General features: G+C 37.0%; 1 protein-coding gene across 3 annotated transcripts in view; it reads left to right on the top strand.

The window, feature by feature from the left end:
- Positions 1 to 21,972, top strand: part of Fstl5 (follistatin like 5) — a 527,925-nt gene that overhangs the window by 148,607 nt on the left and 357,346 nt on the right. For all 3 annotated transcript variants that reach the window (XM_028754928.1, XM_028754930.1, XM_028754929.1), the window contains exon 3: positions 15,607 to 15,855. In XM_028754928.1, coding sequence (XP_028610761.1) covers positions 15,607 to 15,855 — 249 coding nt within the window. The remainder of the gene's footprint in view (positions 1 to 15,606; positions 15,856 to 21,972) is intronic.

Below are 21,972 nucleotides of genomic sequence, written 5' to 3'. Positions count from 1 at the left end.
TCAACTGTAAGCTTCACTGTGGATGAGATTATTAAACCCTTTTAAATAAATACCAAATATCCTGTCAAAGACCTTGCTCAGATCAGCCCTTGCATCCTTAACACGAAGGCTATTACCTTGGCAGTGAAGATTTTTGTTTGGTTCTAGAGGACAAGCTTCTGAGACAGGGATGCCTTCTGTTTTTAAATTCAACATTTTCCATCTCTGTTCAGAATTCCTATAGCGTCTAGACCCATGAAATGATTATGTAGTGCTAGGTAACTAGTAATCTAATGACTGATCAAAGAAGCTCTTTGTATTGTAATGATGACTATAAGTCTTACATTTCAAGGTACTTAAAATTTATGTATGAAGTGAATCTGCTCAGTAAATGATATTTCCAGTTTTCTTACCTAAAAAGTTAAGAGTTAACTTTCACAGAATCACCTAACAGATTCTCATTGTATATATAAAAGGGTACCTCTATTTTTTATATTTACTAGAACAATATATATATATATATATATGTATGTATATATATATATATATACATATATATATACATATATACATATATACATATATACATATATATATAAAATTCACTACTTTATAGTGGGTTAAAATGTTTAAAAAGGAGCATAATTATGTTTATGTATTCAATATTCCCTACTAAATAGAAGTTAGCTTAGGATAAAATAATATATCTATGGTAGTGTTTACATATGCATATTTAGAGAAAATAGATTTATAAAATCTGCATTCTTTCCCAAAGATTTGTAATTCACAATATCAAAATTTTTAAGAAATGAATTCATATTTTGTTTAAAGAAAGTAAATATTGGGTAAACATAGCTCATTTACCTTTTTAATAAAAATGAGAACGTTTAAGTTTGAAACTTTGTAAAACTACAAAGAAAAGTTAGAATCTTTTTATGAATTATTAAAGATAATTGGAGATGTAGGGTGAAAGGAATCACACGTGATGGAGACACTGAGAATGAGGTCAGATTTGATGCAGCATTTCAAAAAAGTCTGCTTCTGCAGAGCAGTCCTGTCCAAATGCTCAACAGCAATCAACTCATTGTGGGGTCTCTGGCTTGGAATCTTGATTTGAGCAGTAGGATTATTGTGGTAGATATGTAAAAAATTCACCAACTTTCTCACATGTGGGTTGAGAGTCATCAGTAGGAGGTCAATGAGACACAGTGTGTCATACTCATCACTAGAGAATTGCACATAGTTCTGGTTATTTTGATTGAAGTTATTTGCCGTTAGGTTCCTCCAGAACATTCCCTTACATTTTTCCCTTTTTCTCCTATCTGTTTTCTGTTGTTGATATCAATGTATTACTGGGCTTTGTAAAAAAAAGAAAAAAAAAGTTTAGCAGTGTTCTACTTTTTTCTATTTTGTGAAATACTCGAGGACCATTGATTTTAATTCTTCTTTATAGATCCAGAGGAATTTAATAGTAAGTCCATCTAGCCCTGGATTTTGCTATTGTTATAGTATAGCTTTTTTTTAATTGCTAATACAATCACATTGTTACACTTTTTGTGCTTTATTTTGTTTATATCTTCTTATCTAACTTTAGTAGATCACATGTGTCTTGAGATTCAATTACTTTAATTTTTAAGATTATTTTCAAATTTGTTACAATGTAAGTTTCTTTTTTACTGGATATTTTATGTATTTACATTTCAAATGTTATCCCCTTTCCCAGTTTCCTCTCTGGAACCCCACTCTCCCATGCCCCCTCCCTCTGTTCTATGAGGATGCTCCCCCTCCCACCCACCCACTCCCATCTCACCGCCCTGGCATTCCACTACACTGGAGAATTCAGCCTTCACAGACCAAGGTCTTCTCCTCCTATTGATGCCAGACAATACTATCCTTTGCTACATATGAGGCTGGATTCATGGGTCCCTCCACGTGTACTCTCTGGTTGGTGGTTTAGTCCCTGGGAGCTCTGGGGGTCTGGTTGTTTGATATTGTTGCTCTTCCTATGGAGTTGCAAACCCCTTCAGCTTCTTCAGTCCTGTCTCTAACTCCTCCATTGGAGACCCCTTGCTACGTCCAATGGTTGGCTTGAATCAGTCACCTCTGAATTTGTCAGGCTCTGGCAGAGCCTCTCAGTAGACAGCTATATCAGGCTCCTTTCAGCAAGCACTTCTTGGCATCCCCAATAGTTTCCTGGTTTGGTGTCTGTATATGGGATGGATTGCCAGGTGGGGCAATCTCTGGATGACCTTTCTTTCAGTCTCTGCTCCACACTTTGTCCCCGTATAATTCTTAACCCAGAAGGGCTCCTGTCTATAGGAAATATGGGGAGAATGTAATTTTCAAAGAATGAAATAATGATCCTTTGACTTTCATTAATCAGTAAATTATCTCCCTTTTCAGCTTTAACTTTATTGCTTGAGTCTTCTCTTTCTTTGGTTAGTGTGGCTGAGGAGTTACCAGTCATAATTTTTATACTTTTTAGTTCTTACTATGTGCATTTGAGGACAGGTATGTGCAAATGAGTGCTAGTGCCTAAAATGACCCCCTAGTGATACATTTTCAAACACTCATTTATTTCATTCATTGTTTGCGTTTTCCTTTTGTTTTCATTTCACTTCTGCCCTGTCTTCATCATTTCTTGCTGTATGCTGCTTTAGCATTTTGCTTGCACTTGTTTTTTTTAAGGCTCAAGGTACATTCCATTGCATTTCATAAAATGCTTGTTTTCCAATGTATCAACAAAACAAAATTACTTAATTTCACAGGACACAGAAAAGTTTTGAGTAGAAGCCTTACCAAGTTGATGTTCGAAAGGCAAATAAGCAAATGCAATTATATTAGGCATCTTATATGATTAGGGGATTTTAAATTCATATTCACAAATACAGATCCTACACAGACACATGTAAATAGAATAGAAACAACACAATTGTGTCCCAAGTGGATTATTCTTGAATCACAAGGAGACCTGTGCACTGCAACCATGACCAAGTAAATCCAAAGGCCTTTGTAGATGCCCACCTCACCAAGCAGCTGCTCCACCTTGTTCAGCCATTGTATGAGTACACATATCTCAGAAGGAAGTCAATCAGATCACCCTCAATAGGTATCTGTGAGTTCACTGTGATGGCAACAGATGCTGAGCCCTTTGAGATCTTCTAGCCTCTTCCACTGCTGAGTGAACACAAAAAGATCCCCTATGGATTTGTGCCTGTGGGATCTTCAGGCCTGTATTCCATCTGTTATGTCATAATCAATGAAGGCTTTCAACTAAATCAACAGATCCATTCTACTTAGACGTATTGAAAATCTCTTGGTATAGGCCTGTGGATTCTGCCCTTTTCGACCTTAGTGTGTACTATATTGTCTGTTAGCCTGTAGCTTTTTCAGCCACTTCTGATTATAAATATTGCACTACATCTGGTTTCTGCATGTCTTGTCTTTCAGTAATATTTTGTCCCCATATTCCCCACATCCTCTTTTTACCATTTTTTGATCATCCTTTAAAAAAGGAAATGTTACCTAAGATAGGTGAGAGGCTGAATGCCAATATTTAACATGAGGGAGAACCAGGAGAATCTCAAGGAAGTGACAATGTCTACTTTCAGCTTCAAATTCCTTTCAATGTGCGTGGAGTGGTTGTAGGACCTAAAACCATGCCAGGAAGTTTGGTAAGGTAGAGCAAGCAGGTTGAGACCCAGATATTCAGTGGGCACACACCTGAGGCTTAGGCGACTTCCCGCTCTCCTTCGGACACCTTATTTGGAACTGGTGCCATGCTTCTCATATAAAAGAAATATGTCCTATGGTCACATAGACTCAAATCAGAGTTCTCCATGTTAATTAGGTACCTAAAGACCCAGACTACTTACCCGACAAGCTTCCCCTCCAAGACATTCCTCCCTGTAAAAGGTATTTAATCTCAAGCCCACCCTAAAAAATGGGGTATGGTTTTATGCATCCATTTTCCTCCATGACAATAAACTATTTAGAACCATGGGCTGTCTCTTTACATCAAGAGCCACCATGGGGGGGGGTCATAAAGAAGTCCTTCACCTACAGAGCCTGAGCCTAATCTCTTCCAGTCTGCCTCTGCCAAGCTAAGGATAATCACTCACTGGGAAGAGCCTGATCTCCCATTTTACCCTCTACTCACCCTCCCCCCTTGTCTGGTGATAGACTCTGTCTCAAGCCTGTAGGGCCCCCACTCAGTTCTCTGCTCTTCTGTGACTCCCAGTGGTGCCTAGATGTCCAAGAGTCAGGTCCAGGGACCACCCCCACCCCCCTGCATCCAGTTCTGGCTTTCCAATGTCTCAGATCCCACCCCTAAGCTGTGTCTCAGTGCTTTCTTACAGCCCAGCACTGGCCCCAGTGGCAGTGTAGGATAAGTACAGTCAAACTGCTCACATTCCACTTCCCACAGTGGTCGTGCCCATTGGTGGGGCTGAAGGGGGCCTACATGTGATGACAGTAACCCATGCCTTTCCACACAGCGTCCCTATAAATGTTACCATAAATGAGGAGTTTTCTTTGGCTAGCAGTGGCACACACTGTCATCGCTTGAAAGAGGAAGTTTGACAACATTAGCTTATGTCCAAGTGTTATTCATTACTGTTCTTCCGTATTACTGATATAGTCTTTTAGTCTCACGCAGCTGTGCTACTGAGACTATCAGAGTGGTACCAAAGCAGACAGATGTTCTGCAGTCTCCAGAGGCAGCCTAGGTGGAATTCACTGACTGGATATTGAAGAGCATCAAGGAAAACATTTAATATATTTGTGCTAGAATACAGGATTCTGGGGAAATCACAGGTATTTGGTTGGACTCTACAGTAGAGACATTGCTAATCAGGAAATATTCTCTCCTTGCTAAATAAGGATTTCTTGTGAAATTGTTTGACATTCGTTGTGGGCTACCTTACCATTTTGATCTTACAGCATAGTTTAAATATATTCTCTATCAAATGAAGAATATAATAAGCTGTTGTTCATTCTTCAACAAATTAGTAAATACATTCCTATTTCATTTAAGTGAAAAAATACAAACTCTTAGATACACCATAGATTTTAGTTATAAGAATGCATGTCCATTGCTAGTAGAAATATAAAACAGCATAGCCATTTCCAAATTAGCTGTGTACTTACTATTTGACAAAGCATGTACACTGCAATCTTTTTACTGTCAGTGCTTCTCAACCTCTCTAATGGTTTGACCCATTATTACAGTTCCTTATATTACAGTGACCTCTGTCCATAAACTTATTTTGTAGCTTCTTCATAGCTATAATTTTGTTACTGTTGTGAATCATAATGTAAATATCTGTGTTTTTAGAGGGTCTTGGTTGACCCCTATAAAAGGGTCATTTGATGCCCTCAAAGAGGCTCACAAACCACAGGTTGAGAAACATTGTCCTAAAATAATCTGAAAGAATATAAAACAGAACATATGTGAATATTTGTTTATATGAACTTTATAAAGCTAAAAATTTAGAAATAATTCAGACATCCTAAAATAGATAGAAAAGTTAATGAATTTACAATGTACACGGAAGGATACCTTTCAACAATACAAATAAAATTACCTAAAGACCTGTGAATAGATAGATATAGGTCAATCTTTAAGGCATATTATTGAGTAAGATACCAACATTAAAATAGTATATGGACCAAGTGAGTTATATTTATGTATACATATATATATATATATATATATATATATATATATATATGTGTGTGTGTGTGTGTGTGTGTGTGTGTGTGTGTGTATGCACACACATGGGAATAACTATTCATGAAGAGACCATGAATTTGACCAAGATTTGGGAGAGGGTTAATGCAATGGTGTATAAATAAGAAAAGCAAGGGAGCAATGTTGCATTTCTGTTGTAAACTTTTTAAAAAGCTATTTAAAATTGGCTACAGAGTGTTTAATTTCATCTATAGAACATTCTAGAATGCCCTAATCATTGGAGATGTCTTCATAAGATAAGTGGTTGTCAGGGCCTCAGGAGACTGTGGACACAGAAATGGGTGAATGAAATAAGTTTTAAGGGAATCATTTCACAATGCGAATCCATGGTGTAGCACTTGCTACAGTATTGGTATAATATGCTGAAGCTGGGAGCCTGTGTATTTGAAGGTGGTAGCAGGTTGTATGCAAATCCTCTGCTTTCCAGGTTATTTCCTTTTTAAAACAATGCACTTTTGCAGATTAGCTGAAAATCTCTTCACATGGCTTGTCTGCAGTAGTGACACAGGAGCAAATTTCAGCCTGCCTAACAAAGCAGCATTAGGAGGAATAGATCCAATCACAGAGGTCACAGAAAGGTCCCACTGTGAAGATGGCTGCATGTCTTGCAGCGTTTTGAGTCAGTTGTCACTAACCATAAAATCTATGAGAAATGAAACCATTTTGTTAGGTTTTGATGTACAAACGAAAACGTTATTTTCATTTAAAATTGTCTGTATGTAAGTAAAAATTATCACAAAAATGGATGCTAAATAAAAATATAAAATTATTCAGATGGAACTTTTGAATCTCCCCCCTCCTCCACTCTGTGTCTTTCTTGTTTCTCTTTTTCTTCATTTCAATTTTTTAAAATTTCCCAATTATTTTTAACTTTCTGGCAGCAAAGAACAATATCGTGCTAGATATTCTTGGCAATTTTAGGAGTGTTATTTTGAAGCACATTCATCCCAACACTTCCCTGATGTATTTTGCTTGCGTCTTTATTTTGTAATAGAATCTGTTGTGTAGACCATGTTGGTTTAGAACTTAATGTCTCTCAACTTACATTTTCAGAGCTCTGGCAATGCAGGCATGTACCACCTGTTTAGCTCCAAAAGGATTTTTAGTACAGTTTGTTGGAAAAGACAACTATTTATTATAAAAATGTTATTCATACACCCAATGTGTTAAATCCACATTAATCTATCATTCTTAATCATAATAACTACATTTCTTAAACAAATATTCAATGTCAGGAATTTTCAGTGCCATGTGTACTGAATCTTCTTAGCAGCTGTGTGGTAACACTATTAACTTTGTTGCTATTTTTCTTATTTATTGATGTATTTATTTAAGTAATACACACAGAATTCTATCTATATGTTATTTGATGAATAAAATGAGAATTGAGCAGTTAATTAGTTTGCTAACACTATTCAGAGGGTGGGTTGGTAATAAAAGTTTAGATTTTAAGGCCTAAGCTACACTTATCCATGTGAAACCAAAACAAGTGCCAATGCCTTGGATTAAAAGATCAGTTTAAAAAGTATAAGAGTAAATTGTATTTGGTATAGTCGATGGTATATTATGTAATTGTTTTTAATTTGAGCATTATGATTGGATGATAATTAGTGATTATAAGTGAGCATGTCTTAGTTATCCTAGAGACACCTAAGTTTATTTTATATACATTAATTTAAGTGAGAATTGTGCTTTAGTAGACAAGTTTAAACTATGAGATTGTGTTATTGAGATACTAAAAGCAATTTGTTAGTTACCTCTTGATTTATTACTAGACTATCAGGTCAGGCAAAAATATAAGGTATTAACAAAGATGTGAGCCCTCTAAATGATAAATTCTTAATAAGTTAAGAGTTACTGTTAAATACATCTTACATGTTAATAAAACACATGATAGGAGTCAACACATGAAATAATAACACTAATTAAATGATGCATTTATATTCCAAGTAATAATAATAATAAATACAGATCATTATAGTCTGTTGTCCACCTCCTGCAATTAGAATTTTATATCTTGATTCAGTCTCTTCTCCATATCCTATCCTTGTCAGCCTTCTGACAAGATTGACCTACTTCAGTTAACAAGAATAGTTAGCTAGAAGTGGAGCTACAGGCGGCAAAGAGCAAGGTTAGTACATTTTGAGACATTCCCAGAATTGTGTGGACTTTGATGGATCAGGTCTTTGTTTTAGTTGCGGCTGGTGGTACTGTCAACGTTCAGAGTTTTACAACCTAAATGGTACTCTTCTTCTCAGTTGTGGTAATATCTGGGGTTCTTCTAAGATCTGGGGCCCTGTTACTGTATATATCTTTTTACATTGATAATGCAAGCATACATACATTCATACATACATACATACATACATACATACATACATACAAGTCTATTAAAGAGAAGTAAATTATAACTGAGAATGTAGGACAAACACCATTAGAATAATATTGGGTAAATCTGTTTTGTGTGACATTAAACTTCTTTTTATTAATCAATTTATTTGCTCACAGTTTAAATAATATCCTCCTTCCCAGTTACCCCTCCACAAACACTCCATCCCATACCTCCACTCCTCCTTCTCCATTGCCTCTCTCAGGGTGCTCCTCCCACTACTCACTCACTCCTGCCTTACTGCTCTAGTATCCCACTATGCTGGGACATCAAGACTCCACAGGACTAAGGGCCTCTCCTCCCATTGATGTCAGATAAGGTCATTCTCTGCTACATATGTGCCTGGACACATGGATCCCTCCATATATAGTCTATCGATGATAGTTTAGTTCTTGTGAGCTCTGGGTGGACCAGTTTGCTAATATTGTTTTTCCTATGGAGTTGCAATCCCCTTCAGCTCTTTCAGTCCTTCCCCTAGCTCTTCCATTGGGGTCATCATGCTCAGTCCTATGGTTGGCTATGAGTATTTGCTTCTGTATTGGTCAGGTGCTGGTAGAACCTCTCAGGAAACAGCTTACCAAGCTCCTGTCAGCAAGCACTTCCTAGTATCATTAATAGAGTAGAAGTTCGAAAAAAAATAGTGTAGAAGTTTGGTGTCTGCAGATGTGATAGATCCCTAGGTGGAGTGGTCTCTGGTTGGCCTTTCCTTCAGTCTCTTTTCCATTTTTTGTTCCTTTGGACAGGAGCATTTCTGGGTCAAAAATTTTGAAATGTGTGTGTAGCTCCATACCTCTATTGGAGGCCTTGCCTATCTACTGGAGGTTGTCTGTACAAGGTGTATCTCTCCTTTGTTGGGTTTTTGGCTAAAATCAATGCTATTGGGTCCTGGGAGCCTCTTGCTTCCCTGAAGTCTGGGGCATTCTAATGGGTATTTCCAGTTCCCCATACCTCAGTGGTCCATGTTTCTATTCAATTTCCTGATCTTCTGTACTTCTGCTCCTTCCAATACCTGATCCTGGCACACCCTTGTCATTCCCACTCCTTTCTCTCTCCCAAGTCCCTCTTTTTTACCACCTGGGATTGTTTTGTTCCCAATTCTATTTAGAATTGAAGCATCTACATTTTGGTCTTTCTTCTTCATAAGCTCCATATCACTTGTGAGTTGTACTATGGATATTCCGAGGTTTTGGGCTACTATCCACTTTTCAGTGAGTACATACCATAAATGTTCTTTTTGGATCTGGGCTACCTCACTCAGTATATTTTCTAGTTCCATCCATTTGCCTGAGAATTTAATGATGTCCTTGTTTTTAATACCTTAGTAGTAACCCATTGTATAAATGTGCCACGTTTTCTGTACGCATTTTTCTGTTGACAGACATCTGGGTTGTTTCCAGCTTTTGTCTATTATAAATAAGGCTGCTATAAACAGAGTGACATGTATAGTCTCCTTATATGTTTGGAGTATATTTTGGGTATATGTTCAGTAGTGGTATAGCTGGGTCTTCAGATAGTAGTCATCTTACCAAAAGCAACCTACAGACTCAATAAAATCTCTATCAAAATTCCAACTCATTTCTTCACAGAAATAGAAAGAGCAATTCTCAAATTCATCTGGAATAATAAAAAGACTAGGATAGCAAAACCATTCACAACAAAAAAAGAACCTCTGAGGGAATCAACATCCCTGACCTCAATCTATACTACAGAAGACTAGTGATTAAAAACTGCATGGTATTAGTGTAGAGACAGGCAGGAAGATCAATGGAATAGAATTAAAGACCCAAAAATGAACCCACACATCTATGGTCACTTGACCTTGACAAAGGAGCCAAAACTATTCAGTGGAAAAAAGACAGCATTTTCAACAGATGGTGCTGCTTCAACTGGTGTAGAAGGATGTAGAAGGATGCAAATTGATCCATTCTTATCTTCTTGTACAATGCTCAAGTCCATGTAGATCAAGGACCTCTACATAAAATCAGATAAGCTGAATTTAATAGAAAAGAAAATAGGAAAGTACCTCAAACACATTGGTATAGGAGAAAATTTCCTGAACAGAAAACCAATGGTTCATGCTCTAAGATCAACAACTGACAAGTGTGATCTTATAAAATTGAAAAGCTTCTGTAGGGCAAAGAACACTGTCAGTAGGACAAAATGGCAACCCACAGATTGGAAAAAGATCTTTACAAACCCTACATCTGATAGAGGGCTATTATCTAAAATAGCCAAAGAATGTAAAAAGTTAGACTCCAGAGAACCAAATAATCCTATTAAAAATGGGGTACAGAGCTAAACAGAGTATTCTCAACTGAGGAATCTCAAAAGGCTGAGAAGCATCTAAAGAAATGTTCAACATCCTTACTCATCAGGGAATGCAAATCAAAACGACCCTTAGATTCCACCTCACACCAATCAAAATGGCTAAGTTCAAAAATGGCAACAGCAGCTGGAGAAAATGTGGAGAAGGGGGGACACTCCTTCATTGCTAGTGCGCCTGCAAGCTTGTAAAACCATTTTGGAAATCAATCTGGCCATTCCTCAGAAAACTGGAAATAGTTCTACCTGAAAAGCCAGACACTAAGCTTTTAATGTTTCAATGTTAATAATTTGAACATTTAGTAATGCTAGCAACGGACACAGAAATTATCAGTTTTCAAATGATACAAATATGTAGTCCATTTATAGAGAAACAAATGCTACTTTACCGAGCTACAAGCTACCATGCTAAAAATCCTTAATTAAAATTAATTAAATGTGTTATCTGACTGTACTTAAAAAATCTTTGACATGCTGATCATATTTAATTGATTTAATGTCAGCTTAAACTTAAATTAAATATTAGTTATGATTAATTATCCTGAAAGAAATATATGTTCTTTCCTTTCATTTACATAAATAAACTGTCTTATGGATTTCATATAAATTAATTTTATTTTCCTTAAATATAGCAGCAATAGTCAACAAACAATAATTAAAGAGGCTTGTAAAATACTTTATTGATGTTCATAAAATGGCAAGTGTTTTAATTGAATTCTCTGAAACATAACAGGATAGAAGAGCAAGAATTTAAGAATAGAGACTCTTAGAGATACACATTAATGTCAGTGTATCAGAAAGAGCCAGCAGTTACCAAACCAACATCATTGTACCACATAGCCCCCTGTTATTATACCAAGCTCATAGATGTGACAACTGCCACCTGTTATCACACCAATATCATATTGGACCAGCATCAGATAGCACTATCCGTTAACATAGCAACCTCATGTACTAGATAGTCTTCTTATTATATTAACATCAGTGTATCAGATAGCCACCTGATAGCACACCAAAATTAGTATACCAAATAGGTATATATATATAGTATACCAAATAGGGCCACTACCTGTTATCAGAAGTTAGCCAAGAGAAATTACAAAACTTCCCAGAACTGCCTCAGTGTATGAATAAAAAGTGAAATGATTACTTTTGAATAAACTATCACTTAATAAATAGGCACTTTATTGATAAATTTTATTATTTAACAATGAAAGTAAGGATATAATTATTTAAAACATACCATTGATAGTCAAATTTCTGTGTTGTAATTGTCACTATTTAGGACCTAACATTAAACTGATAATTTGTATAAGTATAAATATAAGAATAAGAATATTACTATAATTATTTCTATGTGCAAATCACTCATTACTTTTTGGATATATATGACATAAATTTGGATTTTTTCACTTCGATGTATTACATTTGTTAAGATAATATTTTAAGCAAAAGAAATCAACTGTATTTCTTTGAATCGTAGGTCCTATTTAGTTATCTTTTCTTATGGAGATACAAAGAAGAGACTTTTTATTCAAGATTAGGCACTAAAGAACTATTAAATAGATGGAACTAGAAAAATATCAACCTGAGTGAGGTAACCTAGATCCAAAAGAACATACATGGTATGTACTCACTGATTAGTGGATACTAGCCCAAACTTTCAGAATACTCATAATACAACTCACAGACTGTATGAAGGTTAACAAGAAGGAAGGCTGCAGTATGGATGATTCAATCTCTTTTAGAGGGGCAAACAAAATAATCATGGGAGGCAGAGGGAGAGAAGGACCTGGGTGGGAAAGTGGAGGAGAGGTAAAGGGGGTGGGCAGGACCACGTATGGTGGGGGGAGATAGGAGAGAAGACCAGATGGCCAGAATGAATAGAAATATGCAGCAGTGTGTGATGGGGATGTAGGGAACCACTATATAGTCCCAGACACCAGGGATGTAAGAGGATCCCAGGACCCAGTGTGAATGAAATTAGGTGAAAAGCCCAACAATGGAGAGATAAAACCTGAAGAGACTACCCTCAGTAGGTAGGCCCCCAGAATCATTCCTGTCTAAAGGAAATGCAGGGACAAAAAACAAATGGAGCAATGTCTGAATGAAAGACCTTCCAAAGACCTCCCCAACTTGGTATCCATCCCATGGGCAGGCACCAAACCTTGGCACTATTTCTTATGCCAAATTGTGCTTGTAGACAGGAGCCTGGAAGGGCTGTACTCTGAGAAGCTCTATTAGCACCTTACTGAGACAGATGCAGATGCTTACCATTGGATTAAGTCTGGGGACCCCTATAGAAGAGTTAAGGGAAGGACTCAAAGAACTGGAGGGGATTGCAACCCCATAGGAAGAACAACAGTATCAACTAACTGGGATCCCTCAGAGTTCCCAGGGACTGGGCCACCAACTAGAGAGCATACACAGGCCAGTCCATGGCTCTTGATACATATGTAGAAGATAACTCCCTTGTGTGGCCTTAGTGGGAGGAGATGCACTTGATCCTGTGGAGGCTTGATGCCTCAGTGTAGGGTGTTGCTAGAGCAGTGAGGCAGGAGTGGATGGGTGGGTGGAGGAGTACTCTTTTAGAGGTGAATGGGAGGTGGGATGGAGAGAGGGATTAGTGGAGGAGGGAGCAGGAAGAGGAACAACATTTGAAATGTAAATAAACAAAATAGTTAATATAAAAGTTATAAAACTAAAAAAAAAAACTATTGAAGTCCTATTAGACAAAGTACTATTTGGTGACCTAATAAGTTTATTAGCATTGTTGTGGATTTACTTGTAGTATAAGTGAGTGTTCTACAGCAGCTTCACTGTGACATCCCATCCTGTCATTCATGATGACTCACTGAAGGTATTTTGTCCAACCCCAGTTTCATTTTCACTTCCAATCTCTATCTACCCTAAGATTGCAGATCCTCCAGCTACCTTCTTTCTCTCTCTGAAATCAGCCCTTGCCCAACCCACCATAATTTTCCATACAGCCCACAGACCTCTTCTCTGAGGTTAGGGAGCATTAGGAAATGCAAGCCCAGCTCTCCACTGCTCACAAGGTTAGCTTTTCACTCACACTCTTTGGCATGTAGACTAGGATATCTCATCTGGCATGGACCTTATGAACCTCCCTGAAGCCTCTAAAAGAAAAGAACAGTCTTAGTTTCTGGGAATTGGAGAACTTTTTTTTTTTTCTAGATATTTGTCATGCAACCACTCTGCAGGTTTGAAAGCAGGAACCCTCCCTCGCTCTTCTTCTTTTTCTATCTCTCTCTTTCTCTCTCCCCAACCATGACACTTGCATGCTGTTATATCACTCTGATATGTTCCTCATGCCCTCTTAGTTCAAGGCTCAAACATGAGAGCCTCTCTCACTTCATCATGAAGCTCATTGCCTTAACAATAATCATTCTGCAGGGTAATTTCATGTCAGCTCCATTTCCTGGAGTAGACATTCTGATCAGTACTTTTGGATAGAACATACAATGTTTTATCTCCCCAAATCCCTTGTGTCTCAAAGAGAGTAGTGTAGTGGCTGGAATCCTGCTTTTTTTTCTGCTCAATTAGTTGCCATGTCTACTGAGCCAAGGTAGTTGCTAGTCCAAGGTGGAACTGCAATAGTCATGTTATGCCTTGGGACAGATTACTACTGCATACTACTGTGTAATGACTCATGAGCTGTGCAGTCCTCAGTATGAACACTTGAGCATTTGCTGCAATGCCATCAGGAGGGTTTTATAGATCAAATGGTAGCAAATAAGAGAAATTATCTTGTTGTTTTATTCATCCACACTTTCACACTTTGGTCTTCCTTCTTCTTAAGCTCCATATGGTTTGTGAGTTGTATTGTGGGTATTCTGAGATTTGGGGCTAATATTCACTTATCAGTGAGTGCATGCCATGTGTGTTCTTTTGAGACTTGGTTACCTCACTCAGCATGATATTTTATAGTTCCATCCACTTGCCCATGAATTTCATGAATTTATTGTTTTTAATACCTGAGTAGTACACCATTGTATAAATGTACCACATTTTCTGTATCCATTCTTCTGTTGAGGGACATCTGAGTTGTTTCCAGCTTCTCTCTATTATAAATGAGGCTGCTGTGAACATAGCGACGCATGTGTTCTTGTTATATGTTGAGGCGTTTTTTGTGTATATGCCCAGCAGTTGGTCTTACTGACAACAAATAAGAAACCTAATATCTGAGCATGGAATGATGAGTCATTGTTCAGTTTAGACATGATGTGATGAGTTGGCATCCTTTGATTGATTAAACGCTTGATGTTTGTACTTGTCTGCAACCTGCAACTCAGCTACTTGTTAGAAGTGTATATACTTCAACATTTTGTTGTTGTAGCAGTAGTAGGATATTTTTGGCTATGCATGTTCCAGGTTATATGCTGCTGTTTGTTATTATGCCATTAATATTGCGATGCTTTTGTGTAATTATAATTTAGCTGATTAAAAAATCGAGAATAAAGTTACTATTAAAGCAATATATGAGCCTAATTTATAAAACAAGCTGATATTTAAACTTTTCTCATCTATATGTATGTCTCATAAATATTTTTTGAAGGGCTTACAATAGTAACTAACAAATAGAATTTCATACATGTAAAATTCTTTAATATTAGTCTAGGTATACTTTGAAGTCCTACAAATTTATTCATGTAATCATTATGATAGCATCAGGTAGATTCAAGCAGAATAAGTTCAAACACATACTTACACAGACAGACTAGGATAACTTCAGTGGCTCACAGAACCAAATTACCAAACATAGATACAAGAAAGAGATTTATGAGGGTGCAGGGTAGTATAAGGCGATAAGGAGGCAATGGTGGATTGGGGCAATATGCATTGCATAACATGACAAAATGTCTAAAGTTATAATTATATAATAAAATTAGAAAGTCCTCAAGTATTATAGGACTTAGAAGTAAGAGTAGAACTGGAGGAGAGAATGCAGAGAAATTGCTTATAGCATTTGAAATGCTTCCTCTGTATGCTTCTTCTGTGGGTTTTATCAGTTCATTAACTGTATATTAGGCCTCTGAATTCCTGTGATTTTTCTTGAACATATTTTTCTTCTGGTATTTTGAAATACACTGTAATTTCAACAACAGAACCAAGAATTTACTTTTTTTTCTTTTATCTCCAGAATTTCTAATTCATGATGGACCTTTTGGATCTTGTGAAAATAAGTACTGTGGCTTGGGGAGGCATTGTGTTATCAGCAGAGAGACAAGGCATGCAGAGTGTGCCTGCATGGACCTTTGCAAACAGCACTACAAACCTGTGTGTGGATCTGATGGGGAATTCTATGAAAACCACTGTGAAGTGCACAGAGCTGCCTGCCTGAAAAAGCAAAAGATCACCGTTGTTCACAATGAAGACTGCTTCTTTAAAGGTAAGAGCAGGGTGAGGTCTACAGAGTCATAGTCCTCTACCTGTCCTATTCTCTACTACTGCCACTAAAGTTTGAACACATTATCATTTTATCTCTGGTAAGCATCTAAAAAAGCAGAAGGAAAAAATAAACCTTAACCAGTCCAAAAAGCAGTAGTGTATGGAAATTTGCATGAATAGAATTCTGATATTCATTTATGAGATTAAAGCTGGCCAAAATCTGACTCACAATTTAATATAGAAATCAGCATTGTGCCATATGGTTTCCCAGTCACAGAGTTATTGTAGGGACAGGGGGTAGCCAGTTTAGTCTGTAGGCTAAATCTCACCAGTGTAAAGCACCTAGAATGCTGGTGAGGGGCTGGGGAAGGCCAAGCTGTGATGTGGTGGCTTGTCATTGCTTTCTGATGTACAGAATAATTTCAGTTTGCAGCATGCAACTCAAATTATTAGTAGGACCTCTAATTGCCCACTTCAATAACAATAAAGTCATAATAAACTCATTTAGCAAATCTGAGGCAATAATAGTTTAATTAGATATGCTATTTTAGTGTGTTCTGTAAATAAATCATCAAATGGGCTTTATTACCACTTACTAATTTATGCCTTGACATGTTACTTGGTTATTTAAGTTGGAGGAAATATTCTTTTTCTAGTGTTATAACTTATTTTAAATTCTAGGGTCATATACAAAAACATCCAAACTTCTAATAGGTCAATGATCAAGTGTATTCTTGAAGACTTATGAATTCTTGCATCTTAGTTAAACAAAATACTTCTTAACTGTATTCACAATATAGAAATTACAGGGTATTTCTTTCTTTAATTTGAGATAAAATATATTGCAATCCTTCATTTTACTTTTTTTAAATAAAATTGAAACTTTAAAGTAATTTTTTGCTTTTTTAATTTATTTTTGTACACACCAGATTTTATTCCCACCCCCATCCACCCTCCAACATTTCCATATCTCATACCTCCAATGCACCCCACTGTCTCCACGAGGCTCTCTCCACTCCCCTTACCCTACCTAACCTGACCTCTAAACTCCCTGGGGCCTCTAGTCTCTTGAGGGTTAGGTGCATCATCTCTGATTGAACACTGACCCACCAGTCCGCTGCTGTACATGTGTTAGGGGGCCTCATATCATCTTGTGTATGCTGCCTGGTTGGTGGTACAATGTTTGAGAAACCTCGGGGGTCCTGATTAATTGAGACTGCTGGTCCTCCTACAGGGTTGCCCTCCTCCTCAGCTTCTATCAGCCTTTTCCTAATTCAACCACAGAAGTCAGCAGCTTCTGTCCACTGGTTGGGTGCAAATATCTGTATCTGACTCTTTCAGCTGCTTGTTGGGTCTTCCAGAGGGCAGTCATGATAGGTCCCATTTTGTGAGCATTCCATAGCCTCAGTAGTAGTCAGGCCTTGGGACCTCTACTTGGGCTGGGTCCCGCTTTGGGCCTGTTGCTGGACCTTCTTTTTCTCAGGCTACCCTCCATTTCCATCTCTGCAGTTCTTTCAGACAGGAACAATTCTGGGTCAGAGTTTTGACTGTGGGATGGCAACCCCTGCCCTCATTTGATGCCCTGTCTTCCTGCTGGGGGTGGGCTCTATAAATTCCCTCTCCCTACTGTCAGGCATATTATCTAAGGTCCTTCCATATGAATCCTGAGAATCTCTCTCCTCCCATGTCTCTCATGCATTCTGAAAGGTTCCCTACCTCCTGAGGTTGCCTGTTTCCATTCTTTCTGGTGGCCCTCAGGGCTTCAGTCCTTTACCCTCACCCAATACCAGATCAGGTTCCCCTTTCCCCCTGACCCTTATACACTTCCCTCCCAGGTCCCTCCTGGGACCTTTTCCTCACTCTCACCTGTGATTACTTTCTTCACCCTTCCCAGTGGGACTGGGGCATCCTCACTTGAGTCCTTCAGCTTTTTGATCTTTTTGAGTTCTGTGGACTCTATCTTGGGTATTCTGTAATTTTATTTGTAATATCCACTTATTGGTGAGTACATACCATGCATATCCTTGTGGGTCTGAGTTACCTCACTCAGGATATTTTCTAGTTCTATACATTTGCCTGCAAAACTCAGAATGCCCTCATTCTTAGTAGCTGTGTAGTATTCCATTATGTAAATGAACCATGTTTTCTGATCCATTCTTCTGTCGTGGGACATCTGGGTTATTTCCAGATGCTGGCTATCACAAATAAGGCCTGCATCTGAAACTTTCAGCTGCTAATTGAACATAGTAGAACTTGTGCCCCTGGGGCATGATGGGGCATCTTTTGGGTATATTCCCAAGAGTGGTATTGCTGGGTCTTCAGGTAGATCTATTTCCAATTTTCTGAGGAACCTAGATATTTATTTCCAGAATCGTATACCAGTTTGCAATCCCACCAGCAATGCAGGAGTCTTCCTCTTTCTCCATATCCTCACCAACATGTGTTGTCTCCTGAGGTTTTGATCTTAGTCATTCTGATTGGTGTAAGGTGGAATCTCAGGATCGTCTTGATTTGCATTTCTCTGATCACTAAGGACTTTGAACACTTCTTTAACTGCTTCTAGGCCATTTGAGATTCCTCTGCTGTGAATTCGGATTAGTTCTGTACCCCATTTTTTGAATGGGTTGTTTGGTTTTTCGGTGGTTTACCTCTTGAGTTCTTTACCTATTTTGGATATTAGCTCCCTATGGTATGTGGGGTTAGTGAAGATTTCTTCTCAATCTATAGATTGCCATTTTGTCTTATTGATAGCATCCTTTGCCTCATAGTAGCTTTCCAGTTTCATGAGGTTCTATTTAGCAATTCTTGATCTTTGAGCATGAGCCGTTGTTCCAATGAGTTCAAGGTTCTTTCCCAATTTCTCTTTTATTAGATTCAGAGTATCTAGTTTTATGCTGAGGTCTTTGATCCATGTGCACTTGAGGTTTCTGAAGGTGACAAATATGTGTCTATTTTCATTTTTCTACATATAGACAGCCAGTTAGTGCAGCACCATTTATTGAAGATGCTTTCTGTTTTCCATTGTATGCTTTTGGCATCCTTGTCTAAGATGATGTGTTCATAATTGTGTCGTTTTATTTCTGGGCCTTGAATTCTATTCCACTGATCAATGTGTTTGTCTCTGTACCAATACCATGCAATTTTTATCTCCATTTGCAGATGATATGATAGTATACATAAGCAACCCCAATAATCTACCAGAGAACTTTTCCAGCTGATAATTAACTTCAGCAAAGTGCTGGATATATAATTAACTCAACTAAATAAGTAGCCTTCCTTTATACAAATGATAAACAGCCTGAGAAAGAAATTAGTGAAACAATTCCCTTCACAATAGCCACAAATAATATAAAATACCTTGGAGTAACTCTAACCAAACAAGTGAACGTCCTGACAACAATAAGTTATTATTTTTCAATACCGTTCTTCAATAAAGTATATTTCAAGGGGATAAAAATGATAATGGAAACTCTTAAGAGAAAATTAGATGTGGTATGCTGTGAATATTGTGGGTTCTAGAAGTACCGTGCATTTCTGTGAAAGGGTAAGAATACTATGCTTTTTCACTGTACCCTGGGTACATTTGTTCAGAGTTTTATCAGAGTAGGGTCTTCTCTTCTGCCAAATTGTAGATGCTATGGATTCAAATTCATCTCTTTCACTGTTAAATTCAACCAATGTTCTCAATACTTAGTTGTTATTGTTAGACTTAGAAAGAGAATACTATTTTTCTGTCATTTAGCCTAAGATGGTAAGATAAAAATTATATTACCACACTGATCATAAAATTAAGCCATGTGTAATATATAACTGAATAAGCACATTGTTGTAATCTTATGTATGTGTAGGTGTGTGTGTTTGTGTGTGTATGTTGATATGCATATGTACATATTCCTACAGTGCTTATGAAAGACAGGGCTTTTAAATCCACTGGAAATGGGATGATAGTGAGTTACTCCATGCTGGAACCAGACCCACAACATTTGGAAGAGTAAAGTGTACTTTTAACTACACAATCGTGCTTCAAACTGAGACTCTGACAGTGTGATATGTACAGTTGAACACACAGAAACATACAGTATTCAATATTATAATAGAAAATAAAGCAATGTATTTGGTGTTCTACTTGATAACTGAGCACTTATTTATGTCACTAAATATTTTAAATAACATAAAATGTATGAACACTATCCAGAATCTTTTCATAATTTACCATAAAATGATTGTAAGAAAACTTTGGTCCTTTTGATTCATTATGATTCATTACGAGTATTAATTAGATCTATGTGTGCTTCAAAATACATTCTCATCATAGAGTACTGAATTTCCATTTATCTTATGTAGATTAGTGACTATGAGTTAATATATTTTTATCTCCCAGAACTTGGGGACTTCTGTTTGATTTAGTATCGTGTCTAAGGAACTGTCAGTTCCTTATGCCTCTATTTGAGCAGAGAAAGTGTAAATAAATAGCAAAATAAACTACTTGTCCTGTTAGCAGTGCAAGTATGGTCTGTTTAGGGTGGGAAATATGATTACACTGTCATGAATTAAAACCTCATTTGTAGGTTTTGTGATAGTTGCTATAATTAAAACTTATTTTTCTGGAATTTTAACCAGATACCTTGTGTCTTACAGTATTACCTTGGAAGAAACAATAAAAATATTAAGTTCATAGACTAAAATGTCTTCTAATTAATTAGATGCTGCAAATGCAGAAATCAAACCAAGTCAAATCAAATGTCCAACACATCTTGTATTTTAAGATTAACTAATTATTACTATGAAAATCTTAGATGAGAAATTAAAGATCTATTGGCTGCTCGATTCTATGTTTAAAGTAAACATTTTTATTGTTTGATATTTACATACATTATATAATGTGTTATGATGAAATCCAAATCCCATACCTTCCTCTACAATGGCTTTATCATTCTCAAAACTTCACAGGTCAAAGACACACCCACTTTTCAGTATCCTTATACAAGTAGAGTCTTCAATGCTATACATACAATGGATCCTATGTCACACAGGCTAATGTATTCTTGATCATTGCTTTAAAATATTATTATTTCTTTAAAAAACATATTTAAAGTTTTCTTAGATTCTTACTATTTGAATCATTTTGACTGTTAAGGCTTCTAAGGGTACTGCCATGTGTTCTAAGTTGAATAAAGCAACATACATATACACAAATGTGAAAAAACAGTAAATTTTAGTCATGGAAAAGGATGGGATGTGAGCAAGCATCTAGGTTATTGTGTAGAACCATCATTGGGACTATACTGTCCTTGAAAGGAATTTAGTAAAGGGCACATGGGATCTACACACTAATTTCTGCAAATGTATAAAAATCATCAATTATCTAAAATATTAAATCATAAATATTAAAAATATTAGGAAATAGTCAATATTTAAAGAAGGTAGATTTAATTGATAGAGTCATGTATATTGGTTATGTGCTTTAAGTTGTGCTTGCATTGTAGATAAAATTTCTGTATCTTTTTTTTTCAATTTATTTTTTCTCAAATTGTAATTCATTCACACAGAAGTTATAAACACAGAAAGGCAGGATGTGGGGAAGGGAATGACACTGGAGTGTGGGTGATCAGGAGGAATACAGATATCATCAGAACCGGGTATCGGCTGGGTGAAGGTTCAGGGGACAAGTCACTATGACTCTGCCTATGACTCTCTTGTCCTTATCTAAGGTGTTATTATCTGCCAAGGCTACCTATTTACAAGGTCTATGACTACTCAGGCTTGTAAATTTCCACAAAAGCTGCCTGTTTACATTAGCTTATAGCCATCTGTTTCGATGTTTTTCCACTGAGACCCAAGACTTGGTGTTAGTATACATGTATGACAGGCCTATTGCTGATTTTAGGCCTATGGCTGATTTTAGGCCTTCTGTGTGTAAGCAGGGCTGTCCCTGACATCTCCTCCCTTCTCTAAGTATAGAATATATCCTTAAATAGGGTCTTCACGACTCTCTGAGTGTGGAAGGAGCGACTGTTGGCGCTTCTGCCCTGATTATACAAGAACTCTGAAAAATTTCTGTCTTATCAAATATTTCATACAGTTTTTTGTCTCATTTAATATCTATTAGAAAATATTG

Source organism: Grammomys surdaster, unplaced genomic scaffold (genome assembly GCF_004785775.1).
Source record: "Grammomys surdaster isolate TR1022 unplaced genomic scaffold, NIH_TR_1.0 126039, whole genome shotgun sequence".
NCBI classification, from domain to species: domain Eukaryota; kingdom Metazoa; phylum Chordata; class Mammalia; order Rodentia; family Muridae; genus Grammomys; species Grammomys surdaster.
This window is presented reverse-complemented; position numbering and strand designations above follow the sequence as displayed.